This window comes from Drosophila busckii, unplaced genomic scaffold (genome assembly GCF_011750605.1).
Source record: "Drosophila busckii strain San Diego stock center, stock number 13000-0081.31 unplaced genomic scaffold, ASM1175060v1 hic_scaffold_40, whole genome shotgun sequence".
Lineage (NCBI taxonomy): Eukaryota > Metazoa > Arthropoda > Insecta > Diptera > Drosophilidae > Drosophila > Drosophila busckii.
The window spans coordinates 1672-19605 of record NW_022872750.1 but is presented as its reverse complement, the minus strand read 5'-3'; the positions used below and the strand labels follow the sequence as shown (position 1 = coordinate 19605).

Here is a 17934-nt window from a genome sequence, read left to right as displayed (position 1 = left end):
GCTATAAGTAATAACATATTATAAGTAATGAATTGAATTTCACATCAATTCCATTAACCTGTGCCACTGGCAAGTTTGCTCACTCATGTGGCGCCGACTCGACAGCAGGTAGCGAAACAGAAGCACACATAAGGCACACAAAAATTTTAGATTTTTTTTTGCATCATACTTTTCGGGAAGCTGATACCACACGAGCAATAATTGTCGTGTGATCACAAAAGAAATATTGCTCAGCCACACGCAAGCAATTGTCGTATGGTATCAGCCACAATTTCTTTTGTGTGTGGCAGTGCAATGGTAGTACACATTGTGTTCTTATGAGTGTGCGCACTATTGCCGTTCTCTGGTTTGCGATTCCGATCTCGATATCTCAATCAGGTAGCTTTTAGTGCTACCGAATTTGATTTAAAATTGTTCAATATATATGTTTTCTTTAATTATTTGAAATGAAATATACAAAGATGTATTTAAATGTACTTCAGAATAAAATTGTACTAAATGACTCAATTTAAATTACATTAATTTAATTCTGTTTATTTTTGTAATTTAAAAAAAAAATGTTTGTGGAAAATTAAGTTCTCGAACATTTTTCCGAAATTGTTACTAACTAACTCATATACTATTTATGTACATATACACAGTATACGGTACACAGGCACAGCCTCATTTTCGACGAAATATTACTAGAAGACCAGGAAAGCACTTCAAGACATTTTATAAGCAAAAGATCTAGTTTTACATTACAAGAATATATTACATTATTAGAACCTAAGGTTTATTATTAACTAAGGCCACTTTTACTAAAGTCCATATATTATTTTTATTGGTCATTATTTTTATTAAAACCGTTTCGGCTCACAGCTTGTTGGAGTGTCTGCCTCCACGCGTCCCTTTCCTGAGCGCGTCTTTGCAAGTTCGTAATACCAGATGTAGACAAGGCTTCCATCACCTGGGCTTGCCAATGCATCCGGGGTCGTCCTCTCCTCCGCTTTCCAACAATCACCGCATCAAACATCTTACGAGCTGGAGCGTCTTCTTCCATACGAGTGACCCAGCCAGCGATGTCTGTGAATTTTGATTCGACTGACTACGTCAGCATTCCCGTACAGCTCATATAGCTCGTGGTTCCATCTAATGCGATAAGCATCGCCCACGCAGACCAAAGGTTTTGCCCAGAATCTTTCCCTCGAACACTCCAAGAGCAGCTGCATCGGATTGCGCCACAGTATAGCACTCTGCACCATATAATAGTACTGGAAGAATAAGCCTTTTATTTGTCGGACGAGAGAAAGTTCTGCTCTTAAATTGCCGACTAAGTCCAAAGTAACACCTGTTGGCAAATCTAATTTTTTGCTTAATCTCCAGGCTGACATCACTCGAACTATATTATAGCAGGGTCAAGGTAGATGAATTCCCTGACGGACTCAAAGCTATAGCCGTCAACAGTCAGCTGAGAATCAAGGCAACGCTTGGTTCGGCCAATGATATCAATATCATCAGCGTAACCAAGGAGTTGGACACATCAGTTCGTCAGAATCGTGCCCGTCCGATGCTCACCAGCCTTTCTTATAATACTCTCCATGGTATGAAAAGTTTCGGATTGGTCACTTCCTACCTTGACAGAGCTGATTGTCTTGCTCAATGTCATTTTGCAAAGCCGTATCAGCTTTGTTTTTATAGCAAGCTCGGCAATTAATTAATTCAATTAATTCAATCGTCGTCGCATGCAGACGTGTTTTTATGAACTCGGAAAAAATATACCCAAGTTTAGAGTGCAGTGAGAGTGTTAACTAGTGTAAAACGCGAAAAGACGCTTAGTGCGATGAAAACGCACTAAATATTTTGTTTATTGTATTAAGAATATGGATATTAATTAATAATTTAAATAAATAAAATTATCAAAAAAACTAAAGAATGAATCATCGAATTCGTAAGCAAAACAGCGCGATGCAAGACGACGCGGCTTGCTCGCTTCGCAAACAACGGTCTTCCTTTTCGTGGCCGGCAACTCAAAATACTTGCTGATGCAGTACTTTCGACGGCCATTACCCTTGACTAAATTCGACCTTTCTTAACAAGTGATCGAGTCGTTCTTCTGATTCCAGCCTCTACGGGCAGAGCACAGTTGAATTGAGCAAAATCGAAAAACGCAAAGCTGGCATGCATGGGATCGAGGACATCTCTCACTACGGTACTAGAAAAACAGCTCTCTGATACCACTCACATCCAAGTACAACACGACAACGCAACGGTTCGCCGCCCGCTCAAGCTCGTTGCAACCTCGCCTATGTGTATCGGCGAGAAGCCGCTATGAATCAACATCAAACAAGAACCAAACGAAATCTTGACAACACGCAAGCGATGCACGCTGTTGCAGAATGAATGGATCGCTACATCAAATAACGGAGCTAGCCCTTGCCAAAGAGCGACTGATCGCAGCAATGAAAGCAGCTCAAGCGAAATTAACACCACCCAAGTTAGATTTCAATCTAGCAGACCTTCTGTGATCTGCAGCCCGAAGAAAGCGTTAAAAAGAAACCAAAGCCCCTCCGATATATATACGGGGGAAAATTTCCAATGCCCTTGTGAGCAAAATTATAGAGCTCATTGGACAAGACTTTCATATAATTCCTTGTACGGAGTAATATTCGTGAAACAAAAGTTCAATCTAAGTCAGAAAAGCTTAGAAATATTATCCAGCATTATAGCGACACTAAATGATTTTAAGTATCAATTAAAAGCAGAAGGTTACAAGTGGTCTTAAGGGGAATAAATCAGATGTAACCTGCAGAAACAGGCTCTACTTATTAGCTTAACGCCAAAAGTCTTCAACATCTTAAACAAGGAAAAGAAGCCCCACTCAAGGTTGAGCGGGAGCCAGACAACAATACTCTTAAAAAAACGAAGTCACCTATATACAACTTCAGTTCTATGCATCGGCGATACTGTAGAAAACCACATAAAACGCAACGGCCTGTTACAATGTATGATTGTAGAATTATGGACCACACGTACATACTGCACACTCCGCGGTGTGGAGTTTGTGGACAGGCTTCCGATACGCTGCTAGAAGCAGACGCTCTATACCAATAGTGCGCAATGCGTGGTAACACAGCTAACTAAGAGGTTGCCCAATATATTAAGGAGTAAAAGTCGGATCACGCGATGCACACGCCGCGCTCGCAAATGTCGGCTACCATCTAATCACACCCGACGTCTTTCTTTCGTCGGCACCAGATGTCGCTTGAACTCCGATCCATAGTAAAAACTGTGACATTGCAGGCGTTAATCAGGATTGAGCCCACTACGCCAAATTGACCGAAAGCCACTACATCTGAGTATATTGGCAAACCATTATCAGCCTGTTGGAACCCAACAATAACCTTGGAACTGTTCCTAGCTGCACAATGCATTATGGTTCTGTCTCATGCGAAACAACATGCAAAGATTTATGCGTAATCAGATCTTCTTTACAAATGTTAGTATCACACCGCCAATATCATGGCTCCTCTACGTATCCCGTGGATGCTAATTGCGTTTCCAGCACTAAACTGAAGTTATTCAATTCCTGTCGACACAATTGAGTCATGCTTGTCAAAACACTGACCAACAAATATACTTTAGACTTAAGAGCTACACATTTCTATGCAAAAACCAGTCCCGATGGCAAGGACATGGTGGACTGGATCCTGATCAGACCGTATCAGCATCCCTTACAAGGAGCTCGCAGAAAATTATTTCAAGCCACACTTAAGAAATAAAATGGATAGTGGAATAAACATTACTCTGTAGCCGCAAGTATATTGCCCCTCGCTTCATTATAGTGAAGGAGAGTTCATGCAGTTCTTCGACTCACTAGGAGACCATTTCATACCAGCAGGAGACTACAATGCAAAGCACACACACTGGATCTCGGCTTGTGACTCCAAAAGGAAAGCAGCTCTATAATGCAATTATAAAAGCAGCAACAAACTCGACACGTTGCCCCGGTAGACCAACATACTGGCCGACAGACCCAAATAAATGCCTGACTTAATAGACTTCGCAATACCAAAATACCTCGAACATTGAATCAGTTGCGAAGTCTTCAGATCTTCATCTGCACTCACCCGTCCATAATTTATCAGTCATCCAAAGTAACTGATGATCACCGCTTGATTGATTACACAAACAAATGGATTGCTATGGAAATTATAGTCACAATTACGCTAAATCCTGTACTCAACGTTAAAAATGATATCGACAGCCTTATCAAAACACTAGAGTCCAATTTTTGTCACGCAGCCCGCTTGCAAATCCTCAAACGCATGCCTTACACTCAAGAGAAAATCAGCAATCGAGCAATCTTCTAGAAAGCGAGCTTAGGACGAGAATGGCAGTTCACAGGTCGCCATATGCACGTCAAAGCCTTAAAGACGCCACCCGCAAGCGTACCAAAGCGAACAACAGAAGCAAATAGTCAAGCATCGCTCACCAGCAACTATCATCCTCTTTTACGAAAAACTCACTGCGGAAAGCTCATCCAACTCTATGCCCACCAACAGAATCTGAACAAATAGGCGGCTGGGCGCCGCAAGTGACGAGACAGACAAACATTTGCAGAACCTTGAAAATGTGTTTCAGCCAATCCTGCCAAAATTCATTCCCATCCACATTACAGTTGATCTCAGCTCAAAAGAGCCATGGATATTGCCCAACGAAATTGCACAATCTGCAAATAGGTTGAACCCGAAAAAAATCACGGGCTCGACAAATACGCCAAAATGTTATTGAGCTCCTATTGTGCGTTTGCACTCGCCACTCTTCAATGCCACACCAAGCTTGGTACTTCCAGAGAGATGGAAAAGTCAATATAATAATGATACCAACACGCCTACAATTTAAACAAATCAAAAGACCCAAAGCTCTTTATGCTTTCAACTCATTGAAAAATGCTTGCGACCGTAAATTCATATCTAAGAATCCATAACAAATTCATCACATCATTGGGTTTCGTGGTTACAAACGGACGATCGAGCGGTTAATCGCATAATTGAATAATGAAGCGCATTCGACCGGAATTTGCCTGCAATATTTCTTGATGTATCAGCATTCGACAGGTCTGGCTAGAAGGACTACGCATAAGATCAGACAACGCTTCCTAATATACACAAAATTATATAGAGTCGTATTATTGACGAATTTGCAGTGGATGCAAATTAGCTTGTTGACGACTATGTGATGGCTGGGAGTCCAAAGGGCAGTGCGCGTACTGGCCAACACTACTATGTCTCTTACCAAAGATATCCAACAAGAAGTAAATCCACCTTTGCTGACGATACGTTTCTCAGCCGTTTCGAGGTGCCATGCAAGCAGCAGACGCAACTAGCTTTATATGTCGAAGTTGGAGAAATGGTTCTGACGGCGAATAAAAGTAACGAACAAAAAGCATACATGTACGTTTACACTAAAAGCAGAATGTCACCGCACACTAACTGCGCACTCCGCAAGAAACGGAATGACGTATCTTGGAGTCCTCGACAGAAGACTCAATGGCGTAGCACATCGCGAAGCCAGAGACGCACTAAAATAAAGCATGCCATCCACTGGTTATCACGCTCGGTCTCTCTAGCCTTGAATTATAAGGTCTGCTTTGTACATTCCGTACTAAACCATCTGACCTTGGCTCCAACTATGGGAACGCTAGCAATAGCAACATTTATATTGTCAGAGAGTTCAGTCAAAAATCCTTAGAACTAACACCGGGGCACCGTGGTACGTTCGAAACGAAAACATACTGAAAGATCTAATATTCAACCAGTCAGAGATGTAATAGATGAACACAATGTTAAAATACTACAGCAAAGTTTTTCGATCCTATCCTTCGCGCGAGGGCTAACAGGTGTGAAGCCGCTCGTCTGCGTCTAACGATCTACAACCAGCGATGAATCTGAACGTGCAATCCTAAAACGTTAGAGAAGAAACTGTAGATATGTTTAGTTTAAGATTTGTATACTTAGTTAGTCTCAATTTAAGAGAAGATTCAATAAACACGACGTCTTAAAAAAAAAAAAAAAAAAAAAAAAGCTCGGCAAATAGAAGGTGTTCGAGTTGCTCGGCTCAGTAAGCCCGAGACTGCATGCCTTTCTTGTTGTGATTACAGCCTCTCGATGTCCAGCCTGTAACCTTCGTAACACAAAGCCGTGTGCGAATCCTAGCTGCAACAAGATAATGGTCGGAGTCGGTGTGGGGACCCCGACAAGATCGCACGTAGAGTACATTGTATGCATGCCTTGCATCGAACAAAATATGATCGATCTGATTTCTGATCAGTGATAGCAGTTATGTCAGCCATATCTAGGTATCTACAAGCTATTGAGCAGTTGAGTTCTTTACAATGTTCGTACATTCCAACTACATACTCTCAAATCAAGTCCTACGCCTAGTTTGAATAGATAGGACCTAGTCGCGCACTTTAGTTTGGCGCTTAACAGGAAAACCACGTGGAAGTAGTGCGTCGGCTTAAAGAGTGACTAGGATCGTGCTAGCATTCACCAAGTTGAATGCAATCAGACGGACATTTTACTTTGCATTCTCTCCACATGTAAAACTAAACAGTGACTCACAAGGTTTTCAGCTTCATAAAAAATTAAATGATGATTTTTACGGTGTATAACAAGAGTTGACCGAGAACTTTTAGCTCTTACGGGTTAAACTGGGAGGACCTAAATATTTGAGCTCAATTATGATTAATAAGTTAACATATATTGCCCAAATTAGTCGTGCGTATTCTGCTTTGATTTGAATTGATTATTTGTTGTCAATTTTTAATACTTAGTACAATAAATACCTGTTTGTATGTATTATAAGGTGAAATAAATAAAGAAAATAAATGTATTCAACAATTTAAGAAAAAAATTCGTTAGAATTATAAAATTTAATCTTTTATCAATTAATGTACATTTTTTATTTTAGGGCTTCTCGTGTGTAGACCTTCTAAACGCTGGTATGAAACAGTCTGGAGTATTTTACTTACAAATTCGGGGAACAACTTATTGGTTTTTAAAAGTATACTGTGAGCAAAGTGTGTCAGATGGAGGTTGGACGGTAAGATATTTGTATTTTCATATATAATGTTTGAAAATAATTATTTGTTTTTCAATAAAGGTTATTCAACGGCGTGATGATTTTGGAGAACCTCGGGAAAACTTTAATCGCGATTGGGCAGATTATAAAAATGGTTTTGGTGAACCTGCAAAAGAGTTCTGGCTTGGAAACGAGAACATTTATATGCTCACAAACAATGAAGAATACGCTTTACGAGTTGAATTAGAAGATTTTGAGGGAAATAAAAGGTAAGTCAAGAAATATTTTCATTGCATTGAATTTATTTTATTACATCAATCAAAAATATCAACACTCACATCATCCCCAAAGCATAAATGGGGGTGCCACAGAAAGATTTTGGCTTAAGCTGATTTTAATATCTCTAAAGCAAAACCGTACTCACCTACGAAGTGTTACTGAGATTTTATTTTTTGTTGTTTAGTGCGAATAAACAGTAACAGGCAATACCACACTTGACGGAAAGCCCGATTATGTGGCAGGAAGCTTAATACTGAAGGTATTACAAAACTTTGTATAGTTGTTAGTAATAGGGTATGTAGCTAGTGTTTGAAATTTAAAACAAATCCGTTTACCACAACGCGATCAATTTGGTTGCGTGCTTTTTGATCAAGCAAGCTTTGCGTATAAGTCCCCGAGGATGATCTTTACGGCATGGGATGGGCATCGGTCGTATGTGTCCTCGAGTCTCGCATAGAATGCATCTTTAACAGCATCGTCCTGCTCTTCCGTCGGGGCGAGCGCGCAAATTAGGTTCAGGTTCAAGAATCTGACTTTGACGCGAATTGTAGCTAGGTGTTCACTCACCGGAGTGGTGAGCCGTGGTGACGAAGTCTCCGACTTACTACGAATCCACATCCGAATTCACGTTTCTCCGCATGGTAGCTGTAAAAGATATCGCAATTTGCTCGTTTAGAGCAACCTTCTCCTGTCCATCGCATTTCCTGGATGGTGGTTCTGTCAGCCATTATTTTTCCGAGGACCGCCAACTGGATAGAGCCGGCTTTCCCATTAAGAATCCGGACTTTCCGGGTGCATAACCTTAAATCATAATCCTTTTTCGTTTTGTGGTAGTCGTCAACATAAGGGGGGATCCTATCCGAGGCTTTCGCTTTGGTTTTCATTGAGCTCTTGTTTTATGGGGCGGGTTCTAAACCCAGCACGTAATGTCATTGCTGCACACACTAGCTCACTAGCTAGCGGTTGCTAAGATAGCTATCCAGTAGGTGCCACGTGGAGGCTGTGCGTCAAATTGCCATCGCTCCAGACAGAGATCTCCCTGACGGTCATAAAGTTCACCGCAATCAGTAAAAAATTTTGAATTAAAAAAAATTTTTTTTTAAGTTCTCAGCTTTGTTTTTTAACGACTTGACTCTTAAAATGAAGCACAAACATTTATAAATTTACTAAAGTAAAATGCTAAAATACTTAAAAGTTCTTTTAAATTAATCATTATTAAAAATCTTCCAGATCTGAGTATGGTGCTGCATTTTGTTTTACCATATAGAACAATTATATCACCAGTCTTGAGACAACTTTGCGAAGTTGTTATTTTTATTTTTTTGAAAATTTCCAATTTTGCGTGAAACTTTTGGTTTTCGATTAATTTTGGTATTTAAGTTAATATAATCAACGCCGAGTTGACCGAAAAACCAATCCGAAATTGATGTTTCAGTTCTTTTGTTGCTCCATTTTTTAAGAAACCCAAATTGATGCAGACAAAGGTAGCTGCAATACATTCAGTCACTGGTAAAACGCACAAATAAGATTATTACCCTCTAAAACTGTATATTTTTCTTTTAAACCTGGCATATTTACTTTTTGGGATTTGTTTTTTGTTCTACTCCACAATCGACGAGAGCTCAGGTCTTAATATAATTAACATAATAATAATATAAATGCCTCTCAACAGATTATCGGAGGTTAATGACCTGGGTATTCTCCTTGATAGTAAGCTGAAGTTTGACAAACATGTTTCCTTAACTGTCAGCAAGACAGACAGCAACCACGCAAAATGTTGTTGCCTTCAACTTTACAACACACACAGACACACACATAAACAAGTGTGTGTGTGTAAGTTCAATGCTGTCTGTTTGTTTATTTTTAGTCAATTCGCAGCTATTAATGTAAAAATTTGTATTTATTTGTTTTAGCTTTTTGATTGGTTCCAGGTGTTGATCTACCATCTTACTCTAGTAGATACTTTAATTAAATCTCATCTTTAACTATATATATTTCGCAATGTCGTAGACGTGTTTTTATAGAACTCCGGAAAAAATATAAGCCCCAGAAGATTAGTGAGTGCAGTGAGAGTGTATAACTAGTGTAAAACTCGAAAAGACGCAAGTGCGATGAAAACGCACTAAATATTTAATTTAGTTATTGATTATTTTTATATAATATTTATAAATAATAATATCAAAATAAATAAAAGATGAATCATAACACATTCGTAAGCAAAGCGCGCGAGCAAGACGACGCCGGTTTTCGCTTTCAGCGAACAACGATCTACTTTTTGTGGCCGAGCAACTCAAATATGCTGATGCCATGGTAAAAACTTTCGACGGTCAATTACCCCTGACCTAAATTCGACATTGCACTACAAGTGATGCGGCTCGTTCTGCTCTCCAGTCTACAGGTCTCAGAGACCGGTGCTATTGGCAACATCGACAAGCAAAAGCTGCATGCAATGGGCCAGCACATGCTTCACTACGGTGAACTAGCACAACAGTCTCTCTGACTACGCAACATCACTACAACGACCGCAACGGTATCGGCCGCCCGCTCAAGCCTATCGTTGGCAACACTCGTCCTATGTGTGCATCGGCGCAAGAAAGCCCCTTTGATCAACATCAAACAAAAGCAACAAACCAATCCTTGCAAAAGCAAGCGATGCCGCTGTGCAGAATGGAATGGTCGCTAATTTAAAATTTACATAAGTTAGCCCCTAAATGCCAAGAGCGAATGCCCGCGAATATATTTACAGCCACAACAATAGAATAAACTGGATTAGTGGTAAAACTTCTCTAGGGGGCCCCGCAGGTAATTTTTGCCCACTCCGTGTCGTTTCACATAACTGAAGGGAGATTCATGCAGTTCTTCGACTATAGAGGCATTTCATAGCAGCAGGAGATACAATGCAAAGCACCACACTGGGGTCTCCTTGTGACTCCAAAGGAGCAGCTCATATTGCAATTTAAAGCCAGCAAAACTCGAACCAGTTTCCCCGGTAGACAACATTGACTGGCCAACAGACCATTAATAAATGCCTGACTTAATAGACTTGGCAATCACCAAAAATATACCTCGAAACTTGATCAGTGCCGAAACTCTCTTCATCTGCACTCACCGCGTCCTAATTATTACTCGTCATCCAGTTACTGATGATCAACCACTTAGATTAACTACACAAAACCAAATGATTGCTTAGGAAAAATATAGCTTCACACATTACGCTAATCGGTACTAACGTAAAGATGATATCACAGCTATTCAAAACACGAGGAGTCATTTTGTATCAGACAACGCTTCCTTAATAATTACACAAAATTATTTAGAGTCGTATCTAGTATGACAGAAATTTGCCAGTGAGATGCATTCTGCTATGTCTGCACGACTATGTGATCGAGCTGTGAGTCCACAAGGCAGGTTACTTGGCCAACACTATTGTACCTTTACCAGCAGATATTCAAAGTATGCGACCTAAAACATACTTTGCTGGATAACGCTATTTCAGCCCGTTCGAGGTGCCCTTCAAGCAAGACAGTGCGGCAACTGGTCTTATCGGCGAAGTGGAGAAATGCCTCTCTGACTGGCGACATAAAGTAAAGCGAACAAAACGAAATGTTACGTTTACAAGGCAATAATTGATCTCACCGTCAACACTAAACAATCCGCACTCCCGCAGCCAACGAAGTGACGGATCTTGGAGTACACCTCGACAGAGAGACATGGCGTAGGCACATCGAAGCAAAGAGAACGCAACTTAAAAGCCAATAACCTCCACTGGCTTATCAACGCTCGCTCCTCTCTCAGCCTTGAATATTCCTGCTTTACAATTCCGTACTAAAACCCATCTGGACTATGGCTCCCAACTTGGGGAACGCTGCAATAGCAAATGATTTGTCCGGAGAGATGGCCCAACAAATTTGCCAGCAGCTGCCAGCTGGCCAACAAACAGAAAAGCGAAACGAAAAAAAAAAAAAATCATACAGACGCCTAAATATTTAACCAGTCAGAGATTGTAATGCTGACACAGCGGGTTAAAATACTACAGCAAGCGTTTCTTGCTCCTATCCACCTCGCGCGAGGCTAACAAGGCTGTGGCAGCCGCTCCCGTCTGCGTCGTAACGACATACCAACCAGCGATAGAATCTAGGAACGTGCAATCCTAAAACAGTTTAGAGAAACTTTTAGATAATGTTTAGTTATAAAATTTGTATACTTATTGTTAGACTCAATTTAAGGAGAAAATTCAATAAAAACAACAAAAAAAAAGTTTTTAAAAAAAAAAAAAAAAAAAATTTTTCTATTAGTCATGAAGTTTCTGGTGGTGTCAATGTTTCATGAATTAAATGTAATTAAAGGGGATATTGATTCTTCATATTTGTTGGGTCAACTTAATTTCTCGTTCTTATTAGTTATACTCGAAATTTTGTTTCCTTAAACTTCTTAACTTTTGCACAATAACTATTTACTGAGATGGCTCCTAGGAGTTCTCTGTGCTGTTTATAATAAACTTAGTTCTAGTTTCAGCAGGACCTAGAGAGTTTATCTTATAAGCGGTGTATTTATTATTAATATGACAATTAACTTTATTGCAGATCTGATTGGGGTTTTCTGGGTTTTCCATCCTCTGCACAAAATGTTGGTAGTCGAGGACTCTTTAAGTTTAAAAATAGATTTATTTAATTATGAATGTAAGAATGTAAAACAAAGCACACATTAATGTAATTTTTCTTTTGCTGTCGACTGCTCTTAGTAACTACGCTAAATAGAATAAATAAAATAAATAAATAAAAATAAATAAATAATAAATAAATAAATAAAAATAAATAAAATAAATAAAATAAATAAAATAAATAAATATATTAAATAATTCTTACTAAGGATTTATTTATCTATCTATCTACCTATCGTGCTCTTCAATTTCCATTTTAAAAATAATTGCATAGGGAAGAGCAAATCACCAATACACTTATTCGAAAACACTAACACAAGTAAAGATGCCGTTAACTCAATTTAATTTCATACACTGAAAAGAAATGATTATCACTTACTTGTCCAAAGTATGCGCAGACAATGATAATTTCGTATGTCCAGTGCAAGCTGTTTTAATTTTCTTTTAAGTGCACGCATTTCGTCAAAGCAACAACAAAGCTCGCAAAAAAATTTTTGACACAACAACAAACACATGAAAGTGTTGTTGCTACGCTTGCGCAGTCGAGACAAGGCAACAACAAACACATGAAGTGTTGTTCGCTATGCTCGCACAGGCGAGACAACAAAAAAAATTCGAAAAATTGTTTGTGTAATTTGCATTGGCTTATGGAAAGAGCGCGTATATATACACGCAATTGCTCTTCCTATACTGAAGAGCAATTACAAAAACAAATGAGCACACTGATCTTAGGGCTTGGACGCCCTTGCTTTAAACTTTTACAAAATATCGTAAGTGGCAGGTGTAATCAAAGCCCAGATCATATGCTTTGCTTTGATGTGCTGGTTCAAAGCCAGGGTTCCAACTAAACAACTTTATATTACCTATTTAAAATAATTGGCGAATCTGCTTTGAAAATATAAAATCAATACGTCAAAGCTTTTGCAGTGTGTATTCAAACTAAAAATAATAAAAGTTGGTCGCTAATTGAGTTGGATGACATCTCTGTTAAGGAATCATATGTTTCAACATTTTGAACTTAATTCGTATAATAAATGCACTTTCAAGAAATAGCGTGTTAAATGTATATTTAATAAAAAAATACATTTTAAATTGTTTGCTTTAAGCTTAAACCCTTTTTTTTTGTGAAATAATTAATAATGATTTGCAAAAAATGGTAATGTTTTAGGTTAGATAGGCTTCCCTAAAGGGAACACCCAGAGGCCATGTGGCCCATTGTAATGCCTGTGTATCTGTAGGAGTAAATGGAGTATGTGGTGGTATGTCTATGTTAAATCTCCGGGTCCTGTGGCGCCTTCTGTGGGCTAGTGCGCCCGTGGATCCATCGAGTGGAGTCTAGAAACTAAGGTAAGGTTGGACAACCTGACTCTGCTGAGCAACTGCACAGCCCCTCGTAAAAGGCTTTTCCGCCCTGCTGCCGAAATGGCAGTGTCCCGTTAAGATCACTTGCCAGTGATTTAGATCAAGATTCTACCACAGGGGGGAATGACTTCTGCTTGTATGGTGCCCCTTGTGGTATTATTCCATATAGACGAGGTGCAGAGTTGAGCTTTGATCATTCTATAGCTAAGCATGTTACATAGCCATTGATTAATCATCGGATGTGAGACAATCTTGCTAATGCTGTTAGTATTGACTCGATCCTGATATTGTTGAACGCTCACTTTATGTCTAGAAAAGCTGCCAACGCAAACTCCTTTCTCTGCAGAGTGTCTTCTTAATAGTACGAATAATTCCTACTACATTATGTAGTGCAGTCTCAACTGATCTACCTTTACGGTAGGCGTGTTGGTCTGCACTGATACCTTGAGGTGTCAGCAATGTTCTTATGTACAGGTCTAGTAGTCGTTCCAGTGTTTTTAGTAAAAACGATGAAAGACTGATTGGCCTGTAATCTTTTGGTGAGCAGTGGTTTATCCTTGGGAATGAATGCCACTTTCACTTCTTTCCATTTTTTCAGAATGTACCCTGTTACTAGGCATCGCCTGAAGATTTCTAAGAGTCATGGTATGAGGTAATTGGTTACCGCTTGTAACATGGCAGGTCTAATGTAATCCGGTCCTGCAGATTTGTAGGGGTGGAACGACTTTATAGCCCAGATTATCTTCTCTTCGGTTATTATTTCATCTATTACGCTATTGCTACCCGTATTCAACATATTCGTAGGTTGCCTGCTGGTGTTGAGGATGTTAATAGCTAGCGGGACAAGGATATGCACGGGATCTTAGTTCACAAACTCTTTCACGATTCAGAACTCCTGGATTAGAGCCACGTCTATGATTTTCTCGTCCATAAATCGCAGTAGGTCAACCGATGGAATTTTGAAGTGATGCAGATTAATCTGCACTACTTTTCTTCAGTTGGTTTAACCGCCTTGTCGTTCTGTTTTTTGGGAATAATCGCCCTGAGACTACCCAAACCCCTTCTTCAGCTGGCATTGCTTACGCAGGAGATGGCACTTGGATTCGTGACCAATCTTGACCCATAAATCCTTCCCTTTCCTTTGGCGCGAGCTAGTCCTCTCGTTATGGTCCAGTTGGTAGTGTCACAGTCCACGTTCTGGCGCTTGATCATGTCCAGTATGATTCTATCCTCCATCATTATAGGTGGAACCAATAACTTGATGTTCGTCCCCTCTGGAACATGGTCCATGCATACTACGTCAAACCTTGCTCCAGGCAACAGTTCCCCAAGGTTTTGACTTTGAAGAATCTTCAAGATTCCACCTTGGCGCCCTTATACCACTTGATGCGGTCGAACGGGAAATCGAAATAGGTACTAAATCCCGAAAATCGCCTCATGTATTGCCGTGTTGATAGCTTTCTCATATAGGAGCCAGTTATCGGGTATAAATTTTCCTGCCGGATCTTTTCTGTCGATAATGACAACCGGAAGTTCAGGCTTAGAGCCTAGGCTAGCCAGGACAAGCCCGCTTGCTCTCAGACCCTTAAGCAGAGTCATCTGACCTCTGTATTTTATTGCTGGAGGCAGAAGTCTTCTGCTTCCCGTTGTGCCCAGCCTGGTTAGTCTGTGTGTTCGGTTTTTGGGAGGTTGTAAATACAAAATAGCCATAGCATTTACTTATTATCCCATAGATGATAAATCGTAAATAAAAACATAATGCCTATGATCACGAACTCAGCTTCCATATCTAGCGGTTCCAGATCCACCCCGTCTTATCTTCTCATTGTCGTTGTCTTGTGACCATCCACCGACGTTTGATTTGATCCCAGCTCGGGGAAAATCTTTTACCTCCATATATTGGTATAGGGTAGGTTAGTTAATATGAGGAACCATCCCATAGCGTTTTAGCCTTACCCGCCAAGTATACCTCTAGCCATGGTTGAGCTAACACGTGACAGACTATCCAGTGTACATTGCCCAGCTAGAGAATTTTTCCCGGTCAATAAAAAAAGACAAAAAGTCGAGCAAGGGCGAAATTTTTATTTTAAGCATTTTCATAATTCTTCTTAATAATGGACAATATTTTATGATATTTGCTCTCATATATAAAAGCGATTATTCATGGAATATAAAAGCACTGAAAAAGAAACGATAATAAGGGACACTATTTGATGATATTTGCTCTCATATTATTATTCAAAGAATATAATAACAATGCAAAAGGAAAAATGCGATTGCTGACAATAGTAAATATTAGCTTTGCTGTACTTTATGCTTTGATGTCACGTGCGACATTGAAAGCCCGCATTTTTAAGGGATGTGTCGTTATTAATTGCATGATTACAAATATGTATAGAATTTATACACTATAGAAATAAAATAATTTTCGTCGATAAGGCTTGTTTGTAATAAGATTTGAGATTTTAATAGCCATTTAAAGTTGCAGTCGTAAGTAATAATAAAAAATTAAAAATTGTTGTGAGCTCTTAAGAGTCAGCAGCGATGATGTGGCATCAAGATTATACGAAAGCGCTTGTGTAATTGTTGAGCTAACGACTTGTCGCTAGCTGTAATTTTGCTAATCGCGATTTAACGCCCGAATTTATATCTAAACGACGAAAGAAATTTCTTTTACTAATTTAGATAGATTTATACTGCCCTTTCTGCACGTTTTGTGTGTCAGTTTAAGTTAAATTTACATTTTTCAAATATATGTTAATTGAGATTATCGCGGCATCGGCCGGCTTTCGAGAACTAACTAAAGACTTACGTTTGTACGAGAGTCTAGAGCGAGTAAAAGTCCATTCTTGTATATAGAAGCGCTTGAGTTTTTTCAGCACGAGCTTACACCAGATCAGCTGTTAGTAGCTGAGGAGTTAAATTGATTGGCCTTGCATGACCAAACATACTCCCCCCGTTGAAAGGCACGGCTTTCAACCTCATCAGTTCGAAGTAGGCGCATTTGCAATTCCTCTGTATCGTCGTATAAGCCATAGTGAAGTGGACTACGCATGCCGGGTATGGTAGCACTTCTGGGTGTCTTCGATAGTATGCGAAGTCTTTACAAAGTTGTTCAAAGCGTGAAAAGATCAGACTCAGTTCATTGCATAGGAGCTGCTGTTTGTTGTCTGGTTAGGTCTAGAAGAAGCTGAGGCGTAAAACTCAAGGACAGATTGTTCAGGATATAAGAAGCAGTTTAGCTGCATCATGTAGGCCGACGGATAAGAATGTAAGCAGCTTCCAGTTGCATTGGAACTTGCGGCACGCGCAATGCGACACGCCCAATAGCGTGGCCCTTGCCTTTGTCTCAACCTCATCATCGGAGTTGACCAGCCGCGCAGCATCGTCAGCGGGATCCTCGTTTGGATCATGGCCAGCACAAGTGGCTACAATGCTCTGCATCTGCTTCCACCACTTGCTGCTCCTGTTCCTTCTTCAGCGGCTTTCCGCTTCGATACGGATTTGCGCCCACTGCGACGTTTGCTTGGTGAGGGTGGGTGGTGTGGACCTTGCTGCTGCCTTTGGCTGCTTTGCAAGACCATTGGCCAGCTGCTGCTCCGCCTGCTGCGGTCGTCCCTGCAAACGGTGCTGCCGCTGCTGCCTTTGCTGTAACCGTTGCTGTCGTTGCTGTAACCGCTGCTGCCTGTTGCAGCCGCTGATAGCATTGCAGCCGTTGTTGCTTCTGCAGCCGCCGCTGCTGTTGTTGTTGTTGTTGCTGCTGTTGCTGCTGCTGCCGCTGTTGTTGCGCTGATGTTGCAGCAACTGTGGTGCTGATGCAGCACGCGATGAATGCACTGGATGCACAATGCCAAAGTTGGATGGCATGACAGCTATGGGTCCGCTCGTTTGCTTCTGCACCAAAGACGATACGTCCGATTCTACGGACGCCACCAATTCATCAAAGTCGCAAAATAGTTTACTGCCGACTTCATTTTGATCAAGGTCTTCTAAGCTATCGTGTATAGCTTTGAATTCTTGTTTAGTGTTCTCTCAACTAAATTAGCGTGCACCTTTAATTCGCCGGCATTAAAGGCCCTTAGATTGTCTGTTGATAATTTAGAATCAAGTTTAAGAGCTTTGTCGAAAAATGATTTTGCTTTTAGCTTTAGGTATCGCACCCTATTTACACTGTCCGCACTAAACGACATATTTGTAATTGTTCGCGCACAACACAGATGAAAAAAATGTTGTATGTTTAAGTTGCTTTATATTGAACACAGCTGATTGTTCAGCAGAGGTTTTAGATGCACTGGTGTTGATATAATAGTAGAAAACAAAAAAGTTTTTATGCAAGAACATGTATTTTGAACAATTATTCATATGGCAGTTAAACGATAGTTGTTCGATTTGAATCATTTTTTGACAAATAAAAAAAATATTAATAAGATGATTACACAAAAGACTTATAAGATTAGTCCGGATCGCTTGGAAAACAACGAAAAAATTTAAAAAAAAAAGAAAGGCGGTGCCACGACCGTTTTGCTGGCACAGCTTTTTATTGATTTTAGAAGACTAATGCAAAAAAC

General features: G+C 40.0%; 1 protein-coding gene across 3 annotated transcripts in view; it reads left to right on the top strand.

The window, feature by feature from the left end:
* LOC117135021 (fibrinogen alpha chain) overlaps nucleotides 1-7354 on the top strand; it is a 33542-nt gene extending 26188 nt beyond the window's left edge. For all 3 annotated transcript variants that reach the window (XM_033294821.1, XM_033294822.1, XM_033294820.1), the window contains exons 5-6: nucleotides 6955-7086; nucleotides 7147-7354. In XM_033294821.1, coding sequence (XP_033150712.1) covers nucleotides 6955-7086; nucleotides 7147-7338 — 324 coding nt within the window. In that variant the 3' untranslated portion in view covers nucleotides 7339-7354. The remainder of the gene's footprint in view (nucleotides 1-6954; nucleotides 7087-7146) is intronic.
* The last annotated feature ends 10580 nt before the right edge of the window (nucleotides 7355-17934 follow it).